The sequence below is a fragment of the Oncorhynchus kisutch genome, linkage group LG6 (assembly GCF_002021735.2).
Source record: "Oncorhynchus kisutch isolate 150728-3 linkage group LG6, Okis_V2, whole genome shotgun sequence".
Taxonomy (NCBI): domain Eukaryota; kingdom Metazoa; phylum Chordata; class Actinopteri; order Salmoniformes; family Salmonidae; genus Oncorhynchus; species Oncorhynchus kisutch.
The window spans coordinates 8,571,250-8,586,418 of NC_034179.2; the positions used below are offsets into that span (position 1 = coordinate 8,571,250).

Here is a 15,169-nt window from a genome sequence, read left to right on the forward strand (position 1 = left end):
GTTTTTATGGAACTCACGAAGGAGGTGGGCGTTTCATGGTGGTTCTGTTTTTATGGAACTCACGAAGGAGGTGGGCGTTTCATGGTGGTTCTGTTTTTATGGAACTCACGAAGGAGGTGGGCGTTTCATGGTGGTTCTGTTTTTATGGAACTCACGAAGGAGGTGGGCGTTTCATGGTGGTTCTGTTTTTATATTTCAGCAAAATGCTACAGATGACGGAGAGTATGTGTTTCTGACCGGTCAGCAGAGTTATAAGGACTTTGCCGTTATAGATCAGTGGAAAGGTCAAAGGTAAGCCTTCTATAGAACATTCCACACCGTACTATGTTATAAACATATAAATACGAAAGTATTAGGCCTCCTATTGTCAAGGATGACCATAAACACAAACTCATTTCATCTGTAATCTAATTGTTCAGTTTGTGTACAGACCCCTTGACTTTTTCCACATTTTGTTACGTTACAGCCTTATTCTAAAATGGATTAAATATGATTCCCCCCCCCCCCCCTCAACATTCTACACACAATATCCCATAATGACAGTACAAACAGGTTTTTGGATTTTTAAAAACGGATACCTTATTAAATAGCCACCTGTTAAATAGCCATCACTAGCACAGAGTGGCTGCTGCCTAAACATACACTACTGGTCAAAAGTTTTAGAACACCTACTCATTCAAGTGTTTTCTACTTTGTAGAATAATAGTGAAGACATCAAAACTATGAAATAACACATATGGAATCATGTAGTAACCAAAAAAGTGTTAAACAAATCAAAATATATTTGAGATTCTTCAAATAGCCACCCTTTGCCTTGATGACAGCTTTGCACACTCTTGGTATTCTCTCAACCAGCTTGACCTGGAATGCTTTTCCAACTGTCTTGAAGGACTTCCCACATATGCTGAGCACTTCTTGGCTGCTTTTCCTTCACTCTGTTTGGGATCAGTTGTACCAAAAATCTCAATTTGGTTGAGGTCGGGGGATTGTTGATGCCAGGTCATCTGATGCAGCACTCCATCACTCTCCTTATTGGTCAAATAGCCCTTACACAGCCTTGGGTCATTGTCCTGTTGAACAGCAAATTATAGTCCCACTAAGCCCAAACCAGATGGGATGGCGTATTACTGCAGAATGCTGTGGTAATCATGTTGGTTAAGTGTGCCATGAATTGTAAATCATTCTCAGACAGCGTCACCAGCAAACCACCCACACACCATAACACCACCACTTCCATGCTTTACTGTGGGAAATACACATGCGGAGATCATTCGCTCACCCACACCGTGTCTCACAAATACATGGCAATTGGGACCAAAAATCTCCAATTTGCTCTGGAGTCCAAATGACAGATTTCCACTGGTCTGATGTCCATTGCTCATGTTTCTTGGCCCAAGCAAGTCTCTTATTATTGGTGTCCTTTAGTGTAGTGGTTTCTTTGCAGCAATTTGACCATGAAGGCCTGATTCACACAGTCACCTCTGAACAGATGATGTTGAGATGTCTGTTACTTGAACTCTAAAGCATTTATTTGGGCTGCAATTTCTGAGGCTGGTATCTCTAAAGAACTTATCCTCTGCAGCAGCGATAACTCTGGGTCTTCCATTCCTCTGGCGGTCCTCATGAAAGCCAGTTTAAACGATTGATGGGTTTTGCGACTGCAATTGAAGAAACTTGAAAAGTTCTTGACATTTTCCAGATTGACTGACCTTCATGTCTTAAAGTTATGATGAACTGTCGTTTCTATTTGCTTATTTGAGCCGTTCTTGACATAATATGGACTTAGCTCTATTTGGTAAAATACCAGATTCTGTATACCACCCCTACCTTGTCACCACACAACTGATTGGCTCAAACACATTAAGGAGTAAAGAAATTACACAAATTAAGGTTAGTGCTGTCTAGGTTAGTGATGTCTAGGTTAGTGATGTCTACACACAGGCTGCTGTCTAGGTTAGTGATGTCTAGGTTAGTGATGTCTACACACAGGCTGCTGTCTAGGTTAGTGCTGTCTAGGTTAGTGCTGTCTAGGTTAGTGCTGTCTAGGTTAGTGATGTCTACACACAGGCTGCTGTCTAGGTTAGTGATGTCTAGGTTAGTGCTGTCTAGGTTAGTGATGTCTAGGTTAGTGATGTCTACACACAGGCTGCTGTCTAGGTTAGTGATGTCTAGGTTAGTGCTGTCTAGGTTAGTGCTGTCTAGGTTAGTGCTGTCTAGGTTAGTGCTGTCTAGGTTAGTGCTGTCTAGGTTAGTGCTGTCTAGGTTAGTGCTGTCTAGGTTAGTGCTGTCTAGGTTAGTGTTGTCTAGGTTAGTGCTGTCTAGGTTAGTGCTGTCTAGGTTAGTGATGTCTAGGTTAGTGCTGTCTAGGTTAGTGATGTCTAGGTTAGTGCTGTCTAGGTTAGTGCTGTCTAGGTTAGTGATGTCTACACACAGGCTACTGTCTAGGTTAGTGATGTCTACACACAGGCTACTGTCTAGGTTAGTGATGTCTAGGTTAGTGATGTCTAGGTTAGTGATGTCTAGGTTAGTGCTGTCTAGGTTAGTGCTGTCTAGGTTAGTGCTGTCTAGGTTAGTGCTGTCTAGGTTAGTGATGTCTAGGTTAGTGATGTCTAGGTTAGTGATGTCTAGGTTAGTGATGTCTAGGTTAGTGATGTCTAGGTTAGTGCTGTCTAGGTTAGTGCTGTCTAGGTTAGTGCTGTCTAGGTTAGTGCTGTCTAGGTTAGTGATGTCTAGGTTAGTGATGTCTACACACAGGCTGCTGTCTAGGTTAGTGATGTCTAGGTTAGTGCTGTCTAGGTTAGTGCTGTCTAGGTTAGTGCTGTCTAGGTTAGTGCTGTCTAGGTTAGTGCTGTCTAGGTTAGTGATGTCTAGGTTAGTGATGTCTACACACAGGCTGCTGTCTAGGTTAGTGATGTCTAGGTTAGTGATGTCTACACACAGGCTACTGTCTAGGTTAGTGATGTCTAGGTTAGTGATGTCTACACACAGGCTACTGTCTAGGTTAGTGATGTCTAGGTTAGTGATGTCTACACACAGGCTGCTGTCTAGGTTAGTGATGTCTAGGTTAGTGATGTCTACACACAGGCTGCTGTCTAGGTTAGTGATGTCTACACACAGGCTACTGTCTAGGTTAGTGATGTCTAGGTTAGTGATGTCTACACACAGGCTGTTGTCTAGGTTAGTGATGTCTAGGTTAGTGATGTCTACACACAGGCTGCTGTCTAGGTTAGTGATGTCTAGGTTAGTGATGTCTACACACAGGCTACTGTCTAGGTTAGTGATGTCTACACACAGGCTACTGTCTAGGTTAGTGATGTCTAGGTTAGTGATGTCTACACACAGGCTGTTGTCTAGGTTAGTGATGTCTAGGTTAGTGATTTCTAGGTTAGTGATGTCTAGGTTAGTGATGTCTAGGTTAGTGATGTCTACACACAGGCTACTGTCTAGGTTAGTGATGTCTACACACAGGCTACTGTCTAGGTTAGTGATGTCTACACACAGGCTACTGTCTAGGTTAGTGATGTCTACACACAGGCTACTGTCTAGGTTAGTGATGTCTAGGTTAGTGATGTCTAGGTTAGTGATGTCTACACACAGGCTACTGTCTAGGTTAGTGATGTCTAGGTTAGTGATGTCTACACACAGGCTACTGTCTAGGTTAGTGATGTCTAGGTTAGTGATGTCTACACACAGGCTACTGTCTAGCTTAGTGATGTCTAGGTTAGTGATGTCTACACACAGGCTGCTGTCTAGGTTAGTGATGTCTACACACATGCTGCTGTCTAGGTTAGTGATGTCTACACAGGCTGCTGTCTAGGTTAGTGATGTCTACACAGGCTGCTGTCTAGGTTAGTGATGTCTACACAGGCTGCTGTCTAGGTTAGTGATGTCTACACAGGCTGCTGTCTAGGTTAGTGATGTCTACACAGGCTGCTGTCTAGGTTAGTGATGTCTACACAGGCTGCTGTCTAGGTTAGTGATGTCTACACAGGCTGCTGTCTAGGTTAGTGATGTCTACACACATGCTGCTGTCTAGGTTAGTGATGTCTACACACATGCTGCTGTCTAGGTTAGTGATGTCTACACACAGGCTGCTGTCTAGGTTAGTGATGTCTAGGTTAGTGATGTCTACACACAGGCTGCTGTCTAGGTTAGTGATGTCTACACACATGCTGCTGTCTAGGTTAGTGATGTCTACACACATGCTGCTGTCTAGGTTAGTGATGTCTAGGTTAGTGATGTCTACACACAGGCTGCTGTCTAGGTTAGTGATGTCTACACACAGGCTGCTGTCTAGGTTAGTGATGTCTACGCACAGGCTGCTGTCTAGGTTAGTGATGTCTAGGTTAGTGATGTCTACGCACAGGCTACTGTCTAGGTTAGTGATGTCTAGGTTAGTGATGTCTACGCACAGGCTACTGTCTAGGTTAGTGATGTCTAGGTTAGTGATGTCTAGGTTAGTGATGTCTACGCACAGGCTACTGTCTAGGTTAGTGATGTCTAGGTTAGTGATGTCTAGGTTAGTGATGTCTAGGTTAGTGATGTCTACGCACAGGCTACTGTCTAGGTTAGTGATGTCTAGGTTAGTGATGTCTAGGTTAGTGATGTCTAGGTTAGTGATGTCTACGCACAGGCTACTGTCTAGGTTAGTGATGTCTAGGTTAGTGATGTCTACACACATGCTGCTGTCTAGGTTAGTGATGTCTACACAGGCTGTTGTCTAGGTTAGTGATGTCTACACACATGCTGCTGTCTAGGTTAGTGATGTCTACGCACAGGCTGCTGTCTAGGTTAGTGATGTCTACACAGGCTGCTGTCTAGGTTAGTGATGTCTACACAGGCTGCTGTCTAGGTTAGTGATGTCTAGGTTAGTGATGTCTACGCACAGGCTACTGTCTAGGTTAGTGATGTCTAGGTTAGTGATGTCTACACACAGGCTACTGTCTAGGTTAGTGATGTCTACGCACAGGCTACTGTCTAGGTTAGTGATGTCTACGCACAGGCTACTGTCTAGGTTAGTGATGTCTAGGTTAGTGATGTCTACGCACAGGCTACTGTCTAGGTTAGTGATGTCTAGGTTAGTGATGTCTACACACAGGCTACTGTCTAGGTTAGTGATGTCTAGGTTAGTGATGTCTACGCACAGGCTACTGTCTAGGTTAGTGATGTCTAGGTTAGTGATGTCTACACAGGCTGCTGTCTAGGTTAGTGATGTCTACACACAGGCTGCTGTCTAGGTTAGTGATGTCTACACAGGCTGCTGTCTAGGTTAGTGATGTCTACACAGGCTGCTGTCTAGGTTAGTGATGTCTACACACAGGCTGCTGTCTAGGTTAGTGATGTCTAGGTTAGTGATGTCTACACACAGGCTACTGTCTAGGTTAGTGATGTCTACACACAGGCTACTGTCTAGGTTAGTGATGTCTAGGTTAGTGATGTCTACACACAGGCTGTTGTCTAGGTTAGTGATGTCTAGGTTAGTGATGTCTACACACAGGCTGCTGTCTAGGTTAGTGATGTCTAGGTTAGTGATGTCTACACACAGGCTACTGTCTAGGTTAGTGATGTCTACACACAGGCTACTGTCTAGGTTAGTGATGTCTAGGTTAGTGATGTCTACACACAGGCTGTTGTCTAGGTTAGTGATGTCTAGGTTAGTGATGTCTAGGTTAGTGCTGTCTAGGTTAGTGATGTCTAGGTTAGTGATGTCTAGTTAGTGATGTCTAGGTTAGTGATGTCTACACACATGCTGCTGTCTAGGTTAGTGATGTCTATACACAGGCTGTTGTCTAGGTTAGTGATGTCTACACACATGCTGCTGTCTAGCTTAGTGATGTCTACACAGGCTGCTGTCTAGGTTAGTGATGTCTACGCACAGGCTGCTGTCTAGGTTAGTGATGTCTAGGTTAGTGATGTCTACGCACAGGCTGTTGTCTAGGTTAGTGATGTCTAGGTTAGTGATGTCTACACACAGGCTGTTGTCTAGGTTAGTGATGTCTAGGTTAGTGATGTCTACACACAAGGCTGTTGTCTAGGTTAGTGATGTCTAGGTTAGTGATGTCTACACACAAGGCTGTTGTCTAGGTTAGTGATGTCTAGCTTAGTGATGTCTAGGTTAGTGATGTCTACACACAGGCTACTGTCTAGGTTAGTGATGTCTAGGTTAGTGATGTCTACACACAGGCTGTTGTCTAGGTTAGTGATGTCTAGGTTAGTGATGTCTACACACAGGCTGTTGTCTAGGTTAGTGATGTCTAGGTTAGTGATGTCTACACACAAGGCTGTTGTCTAGGTTAGTGATGTCTAGGTTAGTGATGTCTACACACAAGGCTGTTGTCTAGGTTAGTGATGTCTAGGTTAGTGATGTCTACACACAAGGCTGTTGTCTAGGTTAGTGATGTCTAGGTTAGTGATGTCTAGGTTAGTGATGTCTACACACAGGCTACTGTCTAGGTTAGTGATGTCTAGGTTAGTGATGTCTACACACAAGGCTGTTGTCTAGGTTAGTGATGTCTAGGTTAGTGATGTCTACACACAGAGGAGTTACTCATTCGGCGCATCTCATTATGAATGAAACTTAAATCAAAAGGAATATTTAGTCTCTAGTCTATTGTACCGCACCTGTTATTCACAGCTTCTGGGGTTTGCATTGGAGATTGGCTGAGTGCACTGTAATGAACTAATAACTGTAATTTTAGATGGGTGTTTTTTCTTAGCCTCGTTAAACCTGATCTTACGTTTTTAGTTTTTACTTCATGTGAAACAGAATGTGAGTGTTCTGGTCAGTGTGGTTTCGCAAGGCTAAATGTGATCTAGATTTCACAGTAGGCGAATACAGTCAGAATCCATTTGAAGTGATAACCGTGATAACAATGTGTTCTCTCTGCGTGCAGCTCTCTGAAATGGTGGACCACAGATGAGTGTAACATGATCAATGGGACCAATGGGGCCTCCTTTCATCCAATCATCACCAAGAACGAGACTCTCTACATGTTTTCCTCTGATCTCTGCAGGTTGGTTTTGGGTCTGAACTCTCATGTCTCTGTCATGGGTGCTTCCTCTATGTTTACATTATTTTCAGAGTTTGTCATCACAAGTTACTATTATTCAGCCTGTTTGCAAATTAACTACATTTAACTAAAATGCATGAGTTGAGTATAGGCCTGTTACGGGGGTTTGTATTACCGCCACACCGGCGGTCGCGAGTCATGGCCGCAGTCAAATTCCACGTGACCGTTTTAGTAACTAGACTTCTCCTAGCTCTGATGCTGCTGATGGTCATTAGTAGCCTACCAAACTAGCAAACTACCTGGTAGTCAGCACTCTATTGTCCCTCTAATCACTCGGACAGCTCATGTTGCGCAACATTTCTATAGGCTATGCAATTGAGTGAGAATCCAGTTTTGATGGCCTCTATTAAAAAGAAGAGGCTCCTATCAGCTTTCTATAGGCTAGGCCGACTATTTCTATTTCTCTGCATGAGGCGGCAGGTAGTCTAGTGGTTAGAGCGTAGAGGCGGCAGGTAGTCTAGTGGTTAGAGCGTAGAGGCGGCAGGTAGTCTAGTGGTTAGAGCGTAGAGGCGGCAGGTAGTCTAGTGGTTAGAGCGTAGAGGCGGCAGGTAGTCTAGTGGTTAGAGCGTAGAGGCGGCAGGTAGTCTAGTGGTTAGAGCGTTGGACTAGTAACTGAAAGGTTGCTAGATCGAATCCCCGAGCTGTCAAGGTAAAAATCTGTCCTTCTGCCCCTGAACAAGGCAGTTAACCCACTGTTCCTCGGTAGGCCGTCATTGAAAATAAGAATTTGTTCTTAACTGACTTGCCTGGTAAAATATATATTTTTTAAATCAAGTTCTGGTTTCACAGGACAGTCTGTACAGAGTTGTCCCAACAAAGTTACTTCTCTCAATAGCTTTCATGTTTCAGAATGCTTTTAATGAGGTTTACATTCCACTAACACTCTTGTAATTACTGAACCCAGAACAAAATCTTGCATGAGTTGGCTAGCTTGCTACTCCATGTGTTTGTAAACATTTATGTATCTCCTCTTTCACAGTAGATTCATCTGTGTTCATTGTCCTCTTTGTCAGATCTATCTATGCCATCTATGAGGAGGAGAGTAGTGTGATGGGTGTCCCAGGCTACAGGTTCTCTCCACCCAGCAAGGTATTTGCCAACACAACAGAGAACGCTGGTTTCTGTACCCCACCAGGGAACTGTCTGGGCTCTGGCGTGCTCCAAGTCAGTGCCTGCAAACAAGGTAATAATATACAATGTCTTTTCTGTGCCACTTGGCACTCAATTTTATACATTGAGTGCATATGTTTTTTATGTGATCCCTACGGGGGTTGAACCCGCAACCTTGTCGGTACTAGTCAATGGCACACTCTTATCAACTGAGCTACTGAGCTGGGAAAAAAACGTCATCTCAATGTTGTATCATATTTCACATCCTAGATGCTCCGATCGTCATGTCTTCTCCACACTTCTACCAGGCAGATGAGAAGTTTGTCAAAGACATCTTCGGGATGAAACCAAACAAGGAGCAACACGAAACCATCATAGATATCAACCCGGTATGTAAACTGAGCAAAAATATAAATGCAACATGTAACAATCTAAAAGATTTTTACTGAGTTACAGTTCATATGAGGAAATCAGTCAATTTAAATAATTTCATTAGGCCCTAATCTATGGATTTCACATGACTGGGAATACAGATATGCATCTGTTGGTCACAGATACCTTTAAAAATGTTGTCCCAATCCTCTTTGCGAAGTTGCTGGATATTGACGAGAACTGGAACACGCTGTCATACACGTCGATCCAGAGCATCCCAAACATGCTCAATGGGTGACATGTCTGGTGTGTATGCAGGCCATTGGAGAACTGGGACATTTTCCGCTTCCAGGAATCGTGTACAGATCCTTACAACAGGGCTGTGCATTATCAGGCTGAAACATGAGGTGGCGGATGAATGGCACGACAATGGGCCTCAGGATCTCGTCACGGTATCTCTGTACATTGAAATTGCCATTGTGTTGGTTGTCCGTAGCTTATGTCTGCCCATACCATAACCCCACCGCCACCATGGGGCACTCTGTTCACAACGTTGACATCGGCAAACCGCTCGCCCACACATCTGTCATCTGCCCGTACACTTGAAATGTAAGCATTTGACCACTGAACTCGGTTAAGACACCAGTCAGGTCAAGACCCTGGTGAGGACGACGAGCACACAGATGAGCTTCCCTGAGACGTTTTCTGTGCAGAAATTCTTTGCTTGTGCAAACCCACAGTTTCATCAGATGTCCAGATGGCTGGACTCAGACAATCCCCTGGGAGAAGAAGCCGAATGTAGAGGACCTGGGCTGACGTGGTTACACGTGATCTGTGTGTGAGGCCAGATGTCTAAAATAATGTTGGAGGCGGCTTATGGTAGAGAAATGAACGTTCTCTGGCAACAGCTCTGGTGGACATTCCTGCCGTCTGCATGCCATTTGCACTCTCCCTCAAAACATCTGGCATTGCGTTGTGACACAACTGCACATTTTAGTGGCCTTTTATTGTCCCCGGCGCAAGGTGCACCTGTGTAATGATCGTGCTGTTTAATCATCTTCATATGCCACACCTGTCAGGTGGATGGATTATCTTGGCAAAGGACAAATACTCACCAACAGGGATGTAAACACATTTGTGCACAGAATTTGATAGAAATAAGCCTTTTTGTGCCTATGGAACATTTCTGGGATCTTTTATTTCAGCTCATGGAACATGGGACCAACACTTTACATATTGCGTTTTATATATTTGTTTTGTGTATAACCTTTTGCCAAAAGTACCTTACCTCTGGCATAGGCATGTTTTCAGTTTGACCACTAGAGGGAACACTATTACCACTTCAGTAGAACAGGTCATCATTTTCAGAGCATTTTATTCTGGGTGATACAAGGATCATTTTTATTTTATTTTTTACTACAGAAGGATAATCTCACTAATTCACACAAAGTGGACACACACACATATACTATGATGCTCGGGAGACAAGTTACAGTAACTACCTAAATCTAGCCAGTAAGAAAAGCTTGGTTTTTCATTGCAAAATGTTTTACAACGGTGTGCACTAATGAACACGACCCAGTGCTCTTCCTGAGCCAAGGCCAGTCCGAGGCAGTGTGTATAAAGTCCTTCCTGTTGATAAGCTGTTGTTTATAGAGCTGTTTGTGGTGCAGTTGGAGTGGCTTAGTACCAGGCGTAGAGACACTAAAGATAAGAGACTAGGGTTGTGTCCCAAAATGGCACCCTATCCCTATATATATATATATAGTGCACTACTTTAGATTAGAGCCCTATGGAACCCTATTCCCTATATAGTACACTACTTTAGACCAGAGCCCTATGGAACCATATTCCCTATATAGTGCACTACTTTAGACCAGAGCGCTATGCAACCCTATTCCCTATATATAGTGCACTACTTTAGACCAGAGCCCTATGGAACCATATTCCCTATATAATACACTACTTTTGACCAGAGCCCTATGGAACCCTATTCCCTATATAGTGCTCTACTTTTAACCAGTGCTCTATGGGCCTTATATAAGGAATGGGGTGCAATTTGAGATGCTGACTAACCTACCCCTGCAGGGCAGACTAGTTAGAGCTGGGTGGGTGTTGTTGGTTTCTTGTAATGTTCTGCTTGTGTCAGAAATGACACCCTATATATATGTGTGTGTGTGTATGTGTACTACCTTTAAACAGAGCCCTATGTTTCTGGGAAACAGGCCCATAATGTATAAACATATTTTTGCCTAATATATCTTGTTTTAAAATATATATTTTAAAACAAGTCAGTTAAAGAACTTTCTTATTTACAATGACGGCCTACACCGGCCAAACCCGGACGACGCTGGGCCAATTGTACGCCGCCCTATGGGACTCCCAATCACGGGCGGTTGTGATACAGGCTGGAATTGAACCAGGGTCTGTAGTGACGCTGAGCCACTCGGGAGCCTAAGTTGTGATGCTTTGTTTTTAATGTAGGTTTTTATTTAGGCAGCTTCTACGGCAACCGCTACAGGAACAAAGATTTATTTTTCACGTTGTCGCCTCAGTTACTGTCCCAACGCTCTAACTGCTAGGCTACCAGCCACCCACATCATAAAAATATATAATACAATACAACAATACATTTGGATAAGGTACTGGCACTGACCTGTATATACTTCCTGTTTCTTTAACTCTCATCGTAGTAGTTCTTGTGATGGTTTTAATTCTTCATCAAATTTGTTATTCTATTATCATTATTATTATCATTATTGTTTTGTTGGGAAAGAGCTCTCAAGGTGATCATTTCACTGTGCTGTTTTACACCTGTTGTATCCTGTGTACGTGGCAAATAAACTTTGAAACACACACACACACACACACACACACACAAATATTGTACATTTTATAGTGTACACAATGTGTTGTACTAATTTGGTCGATGCTGGTTTAACCATATAAAGTGACTGGTACTAGGAATGTATATATACATCTAAACAGTAATTTATAAATACTTATGGTAATATATACATCTAAACAGTAATTTATAAATACTTATGGTAATATATACATCTAAACAGTCATTTATAAATACTTATGGTAATATATACATCTAAACAGTCATTTATAAATACTTATGGTAATATATACATCTAAACAGTCATTTATAAATACTTATGGTAATATATACATCTAAACAGTCATTTATAAATACTTATGGTAATATATACATCTAAACAGTCATTTATAAATACTTATGGTAATATATACATCTAAACAGGAGTAATAGTGACCAGTAGCATTTTCTTTTCCCAAATTGTATGTTACCTTTATTTTACTAGGTAAGTCAATTAAGAACAAATTCTTATTTACAATGACGGCCTACCTCGACCAAACCCTGACAACGCTGGGCCAATTGTGCACTGTCCTATGGGACTCCCAATCATGAGCAGTTGTGATACGGCCTGGTATCAAATCAGGGTCTATAATGACGCCTCTAGCACTGAGATGCAGTGCCTTAGACCGCTGTGCCACTCAGGAGCCCAGATGAATACTAATACTAATCAGTGATTATTGTCTGAGTAGGTAGAGACCTGTGGATGGGCATAAAGTCAGTGTGGATAGTCTGGGAGAGCAGTAGTTGTTAGCCATTTTAACGCAGGTAAGCATTTTTCGTCTTGTTCTGCAGAGTGGTCACTAGCTGAAACAACCACATAGACACAACATCAGATTTGAACCCTAACCACACTGCTAACCCAAGTACCTAACCCTATCTTTAAATAACATTTTGCTAGCTTGAGTTACCTGATTTGGAAGAGTTCCGTGTGTATATTTCTGTGTGTTTTCCGAGCCTCTGTTATAGACTTAGGAACTGTGAAGAGACCCCTGGTGGAGGGTATGTAGCTGTATGTTAGCTGTTTGAACAGACAGTTCTGTTCTTTCAACACGTCAATACCTCTCACAAAGTGTTGCAGTCAATCTGTCTTCTACTTTGAGCCAGGAGAGATTAACACAAACTCAGCCTAAAAGGAAACGTCCTCTCATTGTTAACTGCGTTTATTTTCAGCAAACTTAACGTATGTAAATATTTGTATGAACATAACAAGATTCTACAACTGAGGCACAAACTGAACAACTTCCACAGACATGTGACTAACGGAAATGGAATAATGTGTCCCTGAACAAAGGGGGTGGTCAAAATCAAAAGTAAGAGTCAGTATCTGGTGTGGCCACCAGCTGCATTAAGTACTGCAGTGCATCTCCTCCTCATGGACTGCACTGGATTTTCCAGTTCTTGCTGTGAGATGTTACCCCACTCTTCCACCAAGGCACCTGCAAGTTCCTGGACATTTCTGGGGGGAATGGCCCTAGCCCTCACCCTCCGATCCAGCAGGTCCCAGACTTGCTCAATGGGATTGAGATCCGGGCTATTCGCTGGCCATGGCTGACATTCCTGTCTTGCAGGAAATCACGCACAGAACGAGCAGTATGGCTGGTGGCATTGTCATGCTGGAGGGTCATGTCAGGATGAGCCTGCAGGAAGGGTACCACATGAGGGAGGAGGAGGTCGTACCTGTAACCCACAGCTTTGAGATTGACAGCAAGCTCAGTCTGATGATGCTATGACACACCGCCCCAGACCATGACGGACCCTCCACCTCCAGATCGATCCAGCTCCAGAGTACAGGCCTCGGTGTAACGCTCATTCCGACCATCACCCCTGGTGAGACCAAACCGCGTCTCATCAGTGAAGAGCACTTTTTGCCAGTCCTGTCTGGTCCAGCGACGGTGGGTTTATGCCCATAGGCGACGTTGTTGCCGGTGATGTCTGGTGAGGACCTGCCTTACAACAGGCCTACAAGCCCTCAGTCCAGCCTCTCTCAGCCTATTGCGGACAGTCTGAGCATTAATGGAGGGATTGCGCGTTCCTGGTAACTCGGGCAGTTGTTGTTGCCATCCTGTACCTGTCCTGCATTTGTGAATTTCGGGTGTACTGATCCTGTGCAGGTGTTACATGTGGTCTGCCACTGCGAGGACGATCATTTCATTCATGTGCTGTTTGTAAATAAACTGGTAGGTTGACTGATAACCTGAATCAGGGGATTTCAAACTGCTTCTTGAGTGGGCAGCTTGATGAAAACCAGTCAATATTTAGGTCACCCAGAAAATATACCTCTGTTGACATGACTTACATTATCGAGCATTTCACACACATTATTCAGATACTGACTGTTCGCGTTCAGTGGTCTAATAGAATAGGCAACCTGAGAAGTAGTATTCATTCATAACCCTGATATGTTTCTACAGCTTACAGGCATCGTACTTCAGGCTGCTAAGAGACTTCAAGTGAATGTGTTCGTGGAGAAGATTCCTGTGTTTAGGTAAGCAAAGACTATCTCAAACCAAACCATTCCCTCACGGTTATATCTTCACATTTTACTCACACACTTTAATTTGAACAGGTACAATGTACACCAAAATCATAAGTGTCAGTACACTCAGTACACTTGGTAAAATATCTTTGTACCATATTTAGCCAACAGCTAATTTCCCAGGCAGGTGAACATATACAGTGCATTTGGAAAGTATTCAGACCCCTTGATTCTTTTCCCACATTTTGTTACGTTGCAGCCTTATTCTAAAATTGATTAAATAGTTTCCCCCCCCTAATCAATCCACACACAATACCCCATGATGACAAAGCAAAAACAGATTTGTATAAATGTATAACAGTTTGAAATGCACCAGTTAAGATTTGAATTTTGATTTCAACGTGAGCATAGGCTCTCGTTCAGGGATCTACTAGATTCAGCAGCGGAACTATTTTCCTTTTTTTATTTTTTATTTCACCTTTATTTAACCAGGTAGGCTAGTTGAGAACACCTTTATTTAACCAGGTAGGCTAGTTGAGAACACCTTTATTTAACCAGGTAGGCTAGTTGAGAACACCTTTATTTAACCAGGTAGGCTAGTTGAGAACACCTTTATTTAACCAGGTAGGCTAGTTGAGAACACCTTTATTTAACCAGGTAGGCTAGTTGAGAACACCTTTATTTAACCAGGTAGGCTAGTTGAGAACACCTTTATTTAACCAGGTAGGCTAGTTGAGAACACCTTTATTTAACCAGGTAGGCTAGTTGAGAACAAGTTCTCATTTGCAACTCCTTGAGGGGGGGGGGGGGGTCTGAACATAATTACAAATCATTTGTAGACAGCAAATTTACCGCAAGAAGCCCAAACGGATATATTTTACTAAAACACAATGTCAAACCTTGCTTACCTTTTTGTATACGATCACATACAGTGTCTCTCTGTCTGTCTGTCTGTCTCTCTCTCTATCTCTGTCTCTGTCTCTGTCTCTCTCTCTGTCTCTCTGTCTCTGTCTCTGTCTCTGTCTCTCTCTGTCTCTGTCTCTCTCTGTCTCTGTCTCTCTCTGTCTCTGTCTCTCTCTCTCTCTCTCTCTCTCTCTATCTCTGTCTCTGTCTCTCTCTCTGTCTCTCTGTCTCTGTCTCTCTCTCTGTCTCTGTCTCTCTCTGTCTCTGTCTCTCTCTCTCTCTCTCTCTCTCTCTCTGTCTCTCTCTGTCTGTCTCTGTCTCTCTCTGTCATATGTGTGGGATTACTTTGGTACA

General features: G+C 43.1%; 1 protein-coding gene across 1 annotated transcript in view; it reads left to right on the forward strand.

Moving 5' to 3' along the window:
- scarb2c (scavenger receptor class B, member 2c) overlaps positions 1-15,169 on the forward strand; it is a 43,336-nt gene that overhangs the window by 8,675 nt on the left and 19,492 nt on the right. The window contains exons 5-9 of the mRNA XM_031826079.1: positions 200-291; positions 6,894-7,013; positions 8,084-8,253; positions 8,451-8,569; positions 13,848-13,921. Of these exons, the coding sequence (XP_031681939.1) occupies positions 200-291; positions 6,894-7,013; positions 8,084-8,253; positions 8,451-8,569; positions 13,848-13,921 (575 nt within the window). The remainder of the gene's footprint in view (positions 1-199; positions 292-6,893; positions 7,014-8,083; positions 8,254-8,450; positions 8,570-13,847; positions 13,922-15,169) is intronic.